General features: G+C 39.6%; 1 protein-coding gene across 4 annotated transcripts in view; it reads left to right on the forward strand.

Annotated features, from left to right (window-relative positions):
* The first annotated feature begins 378 nt into the window (after positions 1–378).
* LOC104105486 (vacuolar sorting protein 18) overlaps positions 379–14,129 on the forward strand; it is a 75,407-nt gene continuing 61,656 nt past the window's right edge. Inside the window, exons 1-9 of one of the 4 annotated variants that reach the window (XM_070186288.1) lie at positions 379–626; positions 746–939; positions 1,706–1,869; positions 6,976–7,188; positions 7,302–7,441; positions 7,633–7,728; positions 8,553–8,620; positions 9,520–9,621; positions 9,877–10,021. In XM_070186288.1, coding sequence (XP_070042389.1) covers positions 1,707–1,869; positions 6,976–7,188; positions 7,302–7,441; positions 7,633–7,728; positions 8,553–8,620; positions 9,520–9,621; positions 9,877–10,021 — 927 coding nt within the window. In that variant the 5' untranslated portion in view covers positions 379–626; positions 746–939; position 1,706. The remainder of the gene's footprint in view (positions 627–745; positions 940–1,705; positions 1,870–6,975; positions 7,189–7,301; positions 7,442–7,632; positions 7,729–8,552; positions 8,621–9,519; positions 9,622–9,876; positions 10,022–14,129) is intronic. The other 3 variants (XM_070186287.1, XM_070186289.1, XM_070186290.1) reach the window with 3 other exon arrangements.

Genomic DNA, 14,129 nt, shown 5'->3' on the forward strand with positions numbered 1-14,129 from the left:
ATTTAAAAACTCCAACTTGAAACTACACTCCAATTTGAATGAACATTTTTTTTTAATTTTTGTTTTTATTATAAAATATATTATTTTATTATTTTATAGATATTTAAATTAAAAAATAATAATTAATAACTAATTATTTACTACTTATGGCATATGACTTTTTTCTAGGCTGCCACTTGGCTTAAGGAGAGTGTTTTTTTCTCACCTTTTAATAATATATAGATAGATATAGATATTAAGATTTTTAATTAATTAATTCTATCAAAAATAAGTTATTTAACAAATTCTTTAACCAAAAAAATCACAATTAAAGTTACTAAAACATAAATAACACGTATTAGCTGAATTACCAAGCAGCCTACATGTATTAATTAATTCTTCCAGTAAAGCAAAGTAGAACTCGTTTGTTTCGAACCATTTCCATCGGTGGCTTGATTACCCAACATTTTCCGGCAACACTCCCTTCAAGTTGGAAGGAAAACACTGCAGATTATTAACACTCACATCTAAGTTACTCCGGCATCTATTTTCCGGCCAGCTTCAAAATCCGTCGGTCTGTCTCCGCACGTCTCAATATTTTCTGCCGTGAATTCATCTGCTGATATCTTTTCCGGCGAAGTCGAGTTGTAAGTTTCTCTACTTGTCTCCTGAATTAAATTCTTGAGGTAAAAAAAAAAACACTTTTCTTACTGATCCCGCTCAGGCAGAAAGTATTTACCCTTTTTTTAAACAATTGTTATAGTAGAATTCGGAATGTGATGTAGGTCGCAATGTTTTGTACAAAGGCGATAAATTGATTTTAGGCCTTTCACAGTCTTTATGGAGTTATAGCACAACTTGTTGACCAAAGTAATTTATGGAATGATCGTGGAACTGGAATCTCAAGGTGATTTGACCAGTTGAAACAATTTTTGGACTTCCATTTTGCAACGGTTAAATGTGAGTGATTCCAAAGCTAAACATGCTTATTGTTGATGATTCTCTCCTACTTTGTTTGGCACGATTACTTTTTCAGGAGTCAAATATTTTTTTCAATTCATCAATGACGAATAAAAAAAAATTCTATGCAATTCTGAAAGGGGGAAAGATCCCTTGGATAGAATCATTTGATTGTATTGATAATTTCAATATCATTTTTTATAATAGTTGTAATTGTAAAAGTTGTGATTCGTATTACTTCTTTATTTATAACCCCCCCTCCCCCCCAAGAAAAATTGCTAGTCAATCAATGTCCCAATTTATATAGAGAATTAGCTATATTTGCCTCATGCTCCGTACTCTGCCATTATTTTTGTGACGGGGCAGTATAACTTTGTTTTCTCTTTGGTATCAGTGGTCTTCTGAATGATAATATCTTATTATTTGATTTCAAGGAAACTAGTTAATTTTTATGAAGGATATCTTTTGGCGAGAATTGTAAAAGGAATTTTGATATAGCTTGTTTTAAGCATAACCTGCACCCTTTGACATAAAGCCAGTCTATGAAGACTACTAAAGTATGATTGGAATACTCATGCACCTATATTTCCCTCCCCTTAGTTTAAGTTCTTCTACATGTTCCATGAAGTTGTTGATTTATCATCTTGATATTCCTTTTTTTCAATAGCTAAAGTTTAGTGTTGCGCTTAGTTTTCATAACTAAAGATCCGAATACTGTGGTCTGACCCAACTTTTATTTGGTTTGCTTCTGTCATTTCCTTACTAGAATGGAAAGAAGACATCAGGTTTTCTCTGTAGATCTTCTTGAAAGATATGCCACAAAAGGCCGTGGAGCCATTACATGCATGGCGACTGGCAATGATGTCATCGTTCTGGGAACTAGCAAAGGCTGGGTAATCAGGCATGACTTTGGAGTGGGCGATTCTTATGGTACGACTTCCAACTTTTCTTTTTGATTAGGGACAATTTTTCTTGTCGCAACCCACCTTATAGCTAAATATTAAGAATATTTTCATTTGCTTAAATGCCAGAGTTATTTTAGATAGACCCAATGTTATCAAAGGTGCGCTCGCTTAAGCCCTGAAGCGTGGCTCAAAACATGCTGAGCGCTTTGCCTCGCTTAGTAGGCGCTTCGGTGTTGTCATCAAGGCTCTAAGGCATACTTTTCCTAGCGTAACCCTGAAGATGCGACACTAAATAATTGATATTTCACTTTATCGTAATTTTTTTTTCAATTTCTTTGTCCATATATTTGGTATTCATGCTTATAGATATTAGTCTTGGACTACACATGCGTATTTGTAGTTTTTCTCCATTTGCGCCTTTCTTCATTAAAGCCCACCATTTATTTGCCCTTTGTGCTTAAAGCCTCAACAGATCTTACAGTTTTTTGCGCTTTTCGCCTTTGATAACACTGTAGACCAGATGTCAAAATATTATATAATTTTTGATTCAAGAAAACATTTTCAGAGATCACATAGCAGAAGATTTATAAATCTCAATTTTTAAGTTAGTTTATCAGCAAATAATGTTGAGCTATTGGAGGTTTTTGTGAGAAGGCACGAGAGAAAATATGTTATTGATATTGGATGAACAATACAATACAAGAGGTCCTTATTTATAGCTATACTATACAAGGACATACTACTCTTCTACCAATGTGGGACAATACTACACTATATACATGCTGTAAACTAACACTCCCCCTCAAGCAGGTGCATACAAATCATATGTACCGAGCTTGTTACATATATAACCAATACGAGGACCGGTGAGAGACTTGGTGAAAATATCTGCAAGTTGATCATTCGACCTCACAAACTTTGTAGCAATCTCTCCTGAAAGTATCTTTTCTCTGACGAAGTGACAATCAATCTCAATGTGTTTAGTTCTCTCATGGAACACCGGATTTGATGCAATATGAAGGGCAACTTGATTATCGCACACAAGTTCCATCCGACTGATTTCACCAAATTTCAACTCCTTGAGCAATTGTTTGGTCCAGACTAGCTCACATGTTGCCATAGCCATTGCTCGATATTCTGCTTCTGCACTAGACCGAGCAACTACATTCTGTTTCTTCCTCTTCTAGGACACCAAATTTCCTCCTACTAAAATACAATATCCAGACATAGAACGTCTATCAGAAGGTGATCCTGCCCAATCAACATTTGAGTATCCAATGATCTGCTCATGACCTCGATCCTCAAAGAGTAACCCTTTGCCTGGAGCCGATTTTATATATCGAAGGTATCACTGTAATCGAGCCCAAATATCTGAGTATATCCTTTGGCAACAAGACGGGCCTTAAGTCGATCAATCTGTCCATCGGGACCAACTTTGACTGCATAAACCCAACGACAACCAACAGTAGATTTACCTGAGGGGAAAGGAACAAGCTCCCAAGTACCACTTGTATGTAAAGCAGACATCTCGTCACTCATAGCCTGTCGCCATCCTAGATGAGACAACGCTTCACCTGTAGACTTAGGGATAGAAACTGAGGACAAAGAAGATATAAAAGCATAATGGGGAGTTGACAGACGATGATAACTCAAACCGACATAATGAGGATTAGGGTTAAGTGTGGTCCGTATACCTTTCCGAAGTGCAATCGGTGTACTAGGAGCAGGGTCCGCAGCAGGGGCAGGGTCAGGTGCAGGACGAGAACCAGTTGGGCCTGATGTAGGACGCGAACGACGATGATAAGTCAAGAGTAGTGTTCCTGTGGCTGGGGAACTAGGGGGAACAACACTAGACTCCTCAACGGTTGGTATGGATGAAACCTCTGCGGTCGAAGGTGGAGGATGAGCTATAGTAAACTCCTCAAAGGTCGGTATAGGTAAGACCTCAGATATATCATGGTAGTCAGCAGAAGTAAAAAAAGGTTTAGACTCAAAAAATGTGACGTCAGCTGACATAAGGTACCTACGAAGATCTGGAGAATAACAACGATACCCCTTCTGAACACGAGAATAACCAAGGAAGACACACTTGAGAGCACGAGGAGCTAACTTATCTTTCCCAGGGGCTAAGTTATGAACAAAACACATGCTCCCAAAAATACGGGGTGGAAGAGAGTATAAGGGTGACTGGGGAAACAATACTGAATGCGGAATCTGATTCTTGATGGGAGATGAAGGCATCCGATTAATCAAATAACAAGCTGTGAGAACTGCATCGCCCAAAAACGCAACGGAACACGAGATTCAATTAGAAGTGTGCGAGCAGTCTCAATAAGGTGCCTATTTTTTCTCTCAACAACCCCATTTTGCTGAGGGGTATAAGGACAAGATGTCTGATGAATAATTCCTTGAGAAGTCATAAACTGTTGAAATTGAGAAGATAAATATTCTAAGGCATTATCACTGCGAAAAATGCGAATAGAAACACCAAATTGGTTTTTGATTTCAGCACAGAAGCTCTGGAATATAGAAAATCACTCAGAACGATCTTTCATTAAGAAAAGTCAAGTACATCTTGAATAATCATTAATGAAACTAACAAAATAACGAAATCCCAAGGATGAATTGACTCTACTAGGACCCCAGATATCAGAATGAACTAAGGAGAAGACAGACTCTGCATGACTCTCAACACTACGCGAAAAGGAGGCTCGGGTATGTTTCCCAAGTTGACACGACTCACAATCTAATGTAGACAAACTAGATAAACTAGGCACCATCTTCTGAAGTTTGGATAAACTCGGATGTCCTAAACGTTTGTGGATTAGATCTGGATGATCTGTAACTAGACATGTTGTGGAAGGACTGAGTGAGTTAAGGCAGTAAAGGCCTTCTGATTCACGTCCTGTACCAATTGTCTGTCCCGTACTGCGGTCCAGAGATGTGATCAGAAGCGCCGGAATCCATGACCCATGGGCCAAGAGTGCTAGACTGGGAAACACAAGCAAAAGAATTACCAGTAACAGAAGTATCAGTCTGAGTAACTGAGGCTACTTGTGGAGATGTCTGTTTACTTGCTCGATACTGAAGGAGCTCATTATATTTTTCTTTAGATAAAGAAAATCTTTGGTTAACTGGAGTCTCGGTCTGAGCAATGTAAGCATTTTTGGGGGGACGACCATGTAAGGAATAACACATTTTACGAGTGTGTCCAAGTTTGTGACAATAAGAACACTTGTGTCTAGATCTTCCAAAACGACCTCCTCCTCGTCTATGCTCCATAGTTTGAGATGCCCGAACATCCATTGTCTGGGATGCAAGAACAGAGGAATCAAGTATCTGTGATGAGATCACTGGTGGACTTGGTGCTGCAGCAAGGCGAAGTAATCGAGAGAATAATTCATCTACTGTCGGGACAGACAGACTAGCCAAAATTTGGTCGCGTACTGAATCAAGATCATTAGGAAGTCCAGCGAGGGTAAGAACGAGAAACATCTTCTGTCGCTGCTCTTGTTGTTTTTCCACACTAGCAGAAACTGGCATCAACTTCTCAAATTCCTCCATGACTGCCTGTACTTGACCCAAGTAAGTAGACATATCCAATTCCTGCTTCTTTAAGTTTGTCATCCGTGATATCACATCATAGAAGCGAGATATGTCATTAGTGTATAAGGTGCGTGCCTTTGCCCAAACCAAATAACATGTCTGGAATGGACGAAACAAAGGCATCAACTTGGAATCAATAGATCGCCACAAGATGTTACATAACTGAGCATCGATTTTTTTGCCCAAAGTGCTATTGCCTTTTCATCTCGCTAGACTGTTTGATTAGATGATCTTGAACACCTTGACCTCTACACCACAACTCGACAGATGAAGCCCAAGCTAAGTAGTTTGAACCTCCCATTAAAGGTTCCGAGGTAATAATAGCACTAGAGCTTCCAGAACTCATGTTTCTAGACCCAAAAACATCAAATCCCAAAGACATTGTTACAAATTATTACCAAATAAGAGAAAGAATCAACTGTAATCCACTGAAACAGTGTATGGAAACACAGAAACAGAATATTGAAATACTGTAGCTGCCGGAATCTACTGTAGCTACCGGAATAGTACTGTAGCTGCCGAAAAAAACTCAAAGTTGTCGGAATGAAATGAAAACAGTAGGGGTAGGATCGGAATTACCAGGCGACCCAACTGTTCTGAAGGAAGATTTTCAAAAAATGGCCGGAAGTGGTCGTACGCGCCGGCGCGTGAGCTCACGCGCGTGAGCTTCTGGTGGCGCGTGGAGGCGTGTGGGGAGGCTGCTGCCGGAGCTTTTCACTGGGGTTTGGTCGCCGGACAGTGACGACTCTTGTGGTAGTGTTGGATTTTGTACAACACTGACAGAAATGAAGCAGATAGAAAACAACCTTAAAAAAGTACTGATTTCTCTTTCCCGGAATCGCTGGAATTTATGCATAGCGATAAGTCTCTCACAATTGATCTGATACCATGTGAGAAGGCACGGGAGAAAATATATTATTGATATTGGATGAACAATACAATACAAGAGGTCCTTATTTATAGCTATACTATACAAGGACATACTACTCCTCTACCAATGTGGGACAATACTACACTATATACATGCTGTAAACTAACAGTTTTACTATCACTGCTATTTGAACTCCTCAATAAGACTACAATGCTGGATTATCCCAGGCTACCCTGTTTCAGCCAATCTAGTCTAGCATAAGAAACACTATGCTAAACCTTTACCCAAAAAGAAAGAAAAAAATAAACATTATGCTAAGACGTAAAAGCTTCTGGGATATGAGAATGTTTAGCCCAAAAAGGAACTGAAAGACTAATTACAGATATGAACGTCACAAATCTTCAAGATACACAGGGTAAAAGCATGGTTTTGTTGTTACAAAGTTCTATCAAAATCGAGTCTTTTATGCAGAGCCTACTCTTTTTTGAGGTCAGCTCTGCATAGAGTACATGTACCGTCTAAGTTTGTGCAAACCCAAAATTAACTTGACTGTGATTAAGTGTTGGACCTCTACATATCTAAGCATATTATTTCCACTACTTGTATAAGATCTACAAGTGGAAAGAGGTTAACTGTTTTTGACTATTTTTGCAGATATAGATCTTTCTGTTGGCAGGCCTGGGGAACAATCTGTTCATAAGGTTTTCGTTGACCCTGGAGGGAGTCACTGTATTGCCACTGTTATTGGCAGTAGTGGTACCGATACATATTATACTCATGCTAAATGGACAAAGCCTCGAATTTTAAGCAAATTAAAAGGTCTTGTTGTCAATGCTGTTGCCTGGAATAGACAGCATATAACAGAAGGTAGTCATCATGGTATCACCTTGTGTTTTCGTACAAGATTTTGACGATTTACAGAAATTTCAGAATGGTTGTGGTTTTCTTTTCTTCTTTTTAATTGTGGATGATGGTTTCAGCTTCAACTAGAGAAATCATTATGGGCACGGACAATGGCCAACTTTGTGAGATGGCTGTAGATGTAAAGGATAAAATGGAGAAGTACGTAAAGTTACTGTTTGAACTTAAAGAACTACCTGAGGCTTTCACCGGTTTGCAGGTTCAGTACTTTGTAGTTTCTTTCTTCCTTATTTTCATTCCTTTAACTTCTTCCTCCAAAAAGGAGAAAGCATCCTCCAACTGGCTTACCTGTTTCCTTTTTACTCCCTTCTTAATTTGATCATGTACTTCCTACCATTTCATACCGAGATGATGTTAATGAAAGCCTGCTTTCCTTTCATCTCCTTGTAGATGGAAACAGCAAATGTGCACAATGGTACCAGATTTTATGTGATGGCTGTTACACCTACTCGACTTTATTCGTTCACAGGGATTGGCTCGCTTGAAGTAAGTTTGTATCTAGCAGTAATCATTTCCACATCTTAACTGGCTCCTTGCCCTCAACATCTAACAAGCTACTTCCTTCCTTTTCTTTTCACTTTCTCTTTACCTGCGCGTGTTGCTGCCGAAATACCCAAGATAGCTTCTTTCTTAATTAAGTTTCGGGTTTGTCTATGTTTCTGCGCAATTTTCACAGTTATTATGTAGAATATCTTATATGTGTGATTGGAGTTCTGACTGGTATGGGAGTTCATCCTTGAAATCTGTATCAAGTATTCTAGCTATCCATACTGACGAATTGTACTTCTTTAGTTTGGAAATTTGAAATTATTGGGCTCTTTTATCTTGGGTACACTGTGCTACTGTTGCTGGCTTCCTTGACTTCTTTGAACACTTAAACTTGGTACGCTTTACTAACTTACTTGTGGTCTTCCTTTTCCTTCTTTATCAGTACATAGAATCTTGTTTATTGTTGAAGAAATTTTGAACACAATGTAGGACTTAGTTTTATTTGTTCCCAACTACTTTGCAGGATCAATTTGTACAAAAGCTGTTGATCTATTCCTTTGTCAGCTTTTCCTGTATACTTTATCGGCTGTAATATCTTGGGCTAGTATATTATCTCCATCAGTGCCTATATACACCAGCCCAATGATGAAAATTGTTAACATTTTGTACACCTTTTGTGCCTTAACTCTCATTTGAGATACTGTTTGTTGGAGACTCTTTCCTGTTATTATTGTAATAAAGTTTTGCTAGTTCATTGGCATTTTGTGATCATAAAATGATTAATAAATTTCAATTGAATTGATGCATTGTGGCTTGCGTAGGCTGTTTTTGCAAGCTATGTGGACCGTACAGTTCATTTCATGGAACTTCCTGGTGAAATACCTAACAGGCAAGTTCTTTACTTATGATATTGTCAAAAATTGCAAGGAAAGGAAGTCTTTAACTTAAGCTTTTAGATGATCTAGAACCACATAATTCTACATGGCACTAAAGAAGATATTAGAAGAAAGAAAATAAACACTTCCACGCGGTTGTGCTAAGTGAGGAATCCGGCCACCATCAAAGGGGCCTACAGTTTAGGAAGAGACGTTTGTGGCTTCTCAACATGTGCAAAGTGAAGCATTTTGCCAACCAGTTGAACAAATTGTCGCGAAGTCTGGGAGGAAAATGAAAAAGAGGCACCTTTCAGTCGGGGAACCATTTTATGCCTTCCAAAAACTTCATTTTACTGTTCATACTAGAACTGACTTCATATATCAAAAACATTTTGGTGCACAATCATGTTTTAATAGATACCTTCTCGTTGCATTCAAATATTTGCCACTTCAAGAGAATGATTGACCGAACATTGCAAGTGATTTATGGAGGGGTTTGGATTTGGTTGATCAGGCATTTTTTTCTTGAAATGGTAATAATTTTTGGTTGATCAGGCATATGGAGGGGTTTGGATTTGGTTGATCAGGCATTTTTTTTTCTTGAAATGGTAATAATTTTTGGTTGATCAGACATATGTCAAGAGCTTGATACTTTGTCTTGGCATGGATTGACAAATATTCTCACCTGTGTTCCATCTGCACTTACACTTACTCTCCTTCACAGCGAATAATGTTCCATCGTCATCATTGGTTATAGCTGTCACAACTTTCATCGTCTGTGAAGACACTTTTAAGCTTGCACCATATTAGAGTTGCTATCTTTTTATGTATTTGTTCATTTGCAAGTACTTGCAGAAAAGGAAATCTGTTCATTTGCAAGTGATGTTTGAGTAATCGAATTCTCTTTTTTCAGTGAACTGCACTTTTTTATCAAGCAAAGGAGGGCTGTACACTTCGCATGGCTTTCTGGAGCAGGAATCTACCATGGTGACCTAAAATTTGGAGTGCAACATAGGTTGATCTAACCCCTGTTGCTTATTCTTTTACTTTTTTGCTTTGTTGCAATCCTTTTTCTCATCTCCTGTCCTTATAATATATAATATTCGTTTTTCCTTATCAAAAAATATATACTATTCGTTTTAAGCCAAGAAAGAAAACTATTTGTTTACATCTTGGTTACGTTCAATTTCCTTTTTAAACTCCACAGTTCTATACTTAAATCACTTTGTTTTTTGATGTTTTCTACAATTGTTGAAAACCTCATGTGTAGTTCGCCAAACGGGGATGAAAACTTTGTGGAAAACAAAGCTCTTCTAGACTACTCTAAATTCTCTGAAGGAGTTGAAGGTGTCAAACCTAGCTCTCTTGCTGTATCCGAGTTTCATTTCCTACTTCTCATAGGTAACAAGGTTAAGGTGTGTTAATGGTATTTCCATGACTTTGTTCTTTTATCTACCTTTTAATATATCAAATTCGTTTTATCAGTTTTTAAAGTTGGAATTATGGTACATGCATGCCTTTGTCTCTATGTAATATATACCTTGGGCTTTATAAGGAGAAGTAAGATATATCTAGGCCTTTTTCTTTGCTCAAATGAAAGACAAGAATTGTATGAAATTTTTTCTTAGGTTGTATATGGCGTAATTGCCTACCTTAAAAAGGAACCTGTAACTTAAATGGTTTGGAAGCAATAATTTGAGTTATGCTTATATTCTTCCACTTCATCACTTTGGATATTCTTTAGCGTGCATCAAATCATATATGTGTCAGCCTTGTTCTGACGTAAATTTTAGCTGCTTCGTCACGAAGCTTCGATGCTTCATGACTTCATGATATGAAACAAATATTGGTTTGTTACACATGAAGAGATATGATGTAATTTCCCAAATGATGGTTCTAAAGTAGGTGTCAAGCTGAGAAAAGGTGGAGAATTTTTGAATTCAAGAAAAGAAAGACATTGCCCAAAAATCAGAACTCTATTTCGGTACAACGAGAAAGAGTTTACTATGGTCAATGCAGTGAGATTTGTGGAACTAATCATGCCTTTATGCCTATCATCTTAGAAGCTGTTCCTAGGAAAGATTATGGGTCTCGGGTATCCAACCAATTAATCCCACAAACCGGGGAAGCTTAAGCGGAAATGAAAGAGGAGGGTGAGGGAAGCCACTAAATTGAGGGCTTCGCTCGCTCGCTCTAACGCTCGTTTAGTAGACAGCGAGTGGAGTGCATAAGCCCCTTTAGAGATAGGGGTGAGTACTACACGAGCTCGTAAGTAAAGTACGGAACGAGCCTTGTCTACGAAGCAGAGCGACCTCATCTTGCTTGCTTCTGGCGAAGCTTCTAGCTCTAAATAATTGGAATTCTGGTATGGCAGGAATACTGTCGACCATTACGAGCGATAGCGAAGCCAAGCCATATAAAGACGAGCATTCCTTATAGCAATAACAAACGGCCTATTTCAAGGACTCCTGAGTTGGTGATTTGTTACCAGGCAGCACATTACACATTAGCAGATGGATGCTATAAATTCCTCCGAAAAATCAGCGCGGTTGAGGGCAGCTGAACGAAAGGAAAGCGGGTAGGCCGCCTGGGTGAGACAAAACAGAATAATCTAACTGGAGGAGTGAAAGCCAGGATGGCTTGGTAAGCATCATTGGTTCATCAGAAGCCATCAAGCACGAAAGCAGCAAAGAGTGTGCTAGTGAGTCCCAAGCGAAGGAAAGAAGGACATGAGAGGCATAGAGAGGACTCAAGGACACGGAAAGCAATTAAGAAAATAAAAAGGAGCCTATTCATTGTTGCCGATATAGAGGCTGCTCTCCACGACGATGTTTATGTTCCTTGTGCAGTGGGGTTCTTAGTGGTTAAGCCGGGTGAAGATCCGAGAATAAAAGTGGTTCGTTTTGTTTCTATACGCAATTCAAGATTGCCTCGGCTTCTCCTTCCACCTTATTAAGCTTTGGACTTCCACCTTCACTGACCCGTGTGACGGGAATGAGTACCTATCCCTTACTGGAATCGAACCCGTGTCTTCGACATGAAAAGACGGGCCCTCGGCTATTGAGAGGACTCATATTGTCTTTCTTTTATTTACTGGAGTTTCTTGTTCCCGTGCCCCCTCGGTACCGAGACCCCCGGTAATCTCTTGCAGGGCGCACAAGGCTCAAAGCAGGCCAGGCGAGCTTCAAGCTTGGAAGATCAAGAAAAGCGAGAACGGGAACTCCTAGAGCGCCTAACCCGACTCTTACCTCCTCCTTGAGAAGAATGAGACATGGGAGATTGTTGATTTACCTCCTGGAAAGAAGACTGTGGGATCTAAATGTAAATGGGTATACACAGTGAAATTCCAGCCAAGTGGGGAGATTGAGAGATATAAAGCAAGTTGCTTCTATGTTCTTAGGAGCACTGGCCGCCATGGCCCAAACGAAAGTAAAAAGACTTCTAGCTCATGTAAGTTATATTCGTACTGATTTCTCATGTGGAACCATAGAAGGAATTCAATCACTACTAATTGGTATCTTACTTAAGCAATTCTGCTTATTCTTATTCTATCTTAGAAGAAATGGAACCCGAATTGGTACGGAAGTTGTAACATGGGAAAACCACGGAAAACACGACTTAATTGAATAACCCGGTGACCTACCAATTGTAGAAGTAGGATTTTTGGCAAGCAATAAGTACTGAATTCGTCAATTTGATGCGATAGAGGACTGGATGGGTTATCCAATTCGTCACTCAGTTGGTAGAGGTCAGAAAGGGTGGAGGAGGCCTCTCCAGCTGAGCTGGGCGTCGGGGCCCTGGATGCGCTAGCGATTGGCACATAGGAGAATGGTTAACTGTGCCCCGGAGATACTTTGAAATTGATTCTAAAAGAACCTATTTCACCAAGTAGTGCTAATTTCTCCCTTTTTATAGTATGGCTCCAGTGGCTACATTTATGTTAAGTCTTGTCTCTCTTATTGTGAGGCTTCCCTTCCGTTACTCTAGGGCTTTTCTTCTCTTCTTCTCTAAGGGCAGTGAAAGTCATATGATATAGGGCGTTTAAGAAGAGAGAATCGTTGGTTCCTTATAGTAATTTATTTATTTATCTTTTCTATCGTGACAACTCTAGTTCCATGCTCTTCCGTGCTCGTAGGTTGACTCACCTACCTAGCGCTCGGGAGGTTGTGCTCGACCGAAAGGGTAAGGGCAAAAATACTTGGATGGACGTATCATGGGGTGAAGGCACACTGTCATTACACGATGGGTAAGGTGCGGAGCTACACTCTAAAGACAGATTCATTAGATTCCGACCTTCCCGCTGCTCTGGGAGTTAGGTACAAGCTCTTTTTCCCCTTTCCTAACTGCAATTGTAAGATCAAGATTAGATGTTTCAGGGTTAGTTTCACTTTCTTCATCTTGCTCAGGATCAGGTGAGAGCGCTGGAGGAAGGGGCTTCAGGTGGACTGATTTATTTGGAAGCAGTTCCCCTGGTAATTCCGAAACGATAAAGAATAAAGAAAGAAAGCTATGGGGAAAGATCCCCGCCTCCTCTTCAGACGTGTCCTCGACAACCTGGCATCTAAGCCTAAGTATTCCTCAATGACCGATAGCGTACAAGTATTTTGAGGGAAAGGTGAAAAGAACCCTATTTAGGGAATGCAATAAAGAACCTGACAGAAAAAGAATCACCTTGATACTAAACCAGATCGAGCCTGGGATCTTCTTGGAAATAGGAAGATCTAAGATAGGTGGCCAACCTCCTGGAGAGAGCGATGCAACCTCTCAATTGTCACCGCCTGGCCTCTCTTGCTACCACGGTAGCACCTAGTGTGGTTAGCACCAATCGTGTTCGGGCAACGAAAATTGGAAAGCTAAAAAGAAAGCCAGGGCGTCCGGTGGATGAAGTCTACCTTTGTAATGTCAGGCTGAAAAAGGGGAAGCCACAACTCTATTCCCGACTAGAAATCTATAAAGGACTTTAAGGGAGAGCTGCTCTCTCTATCTCAGCTGCTTTCCCTACTAGGGGCACAAGAGGCACTTTTTGTCTAAAGCCTACTTGCTCTCTATAGGCAATTCCTTTTTTTGTGGTTTGTGGAAATCTTTTACACCGATGTATCGTTCTCTCTCGACCAGGTCATCATAAGAAAATACTGAAAAATCTTTCCAAAGAGAAGGTATTAAACGTACTAGCAATGATTTTTGAGGAATTATTGATTCAAAACTTTCTATTGCTACACCCCTTTTCAACTATCTCAAATAGCCCCGGGGCACCATAGCATGTCGGGAAAAAGGGGGACATAGTGAACTTAACCACTCCCTTGGTTGGGGGCTGTGACTCCCTTATCCTTTCATTTTTTTGATTCCCAGGTCTTCATTGAGAAAGAGATTAAAAAGTTGATCCTGAAGATTCGCTTTTAACTCTAAAACTTTGATATCGAACAACTCATTATTTACCGCTGATAGAAATTCAATCGGAGTTCGGGTTTCATTTAAAAAGCTCGTCGCTCAACCACTGGATTCTACATTTCCTTCCTCCCCTCG

The sequence above is a fragment of the Nicotiana tomentosiformis genome, chromosome 10, assembly GCF_000390325.3.
Source record: "Nicotiana tomentosiformis chromosome 10, ASM39032v3, whole genome shotgun sequence".
Taxonomy (NCBI): Eukaryota; Viridiplantae; Streptophyta; class Magnoliopsida; order Solanales; family Solanaceae; genus Nicotiana; species Nicotiana tomentosiformis.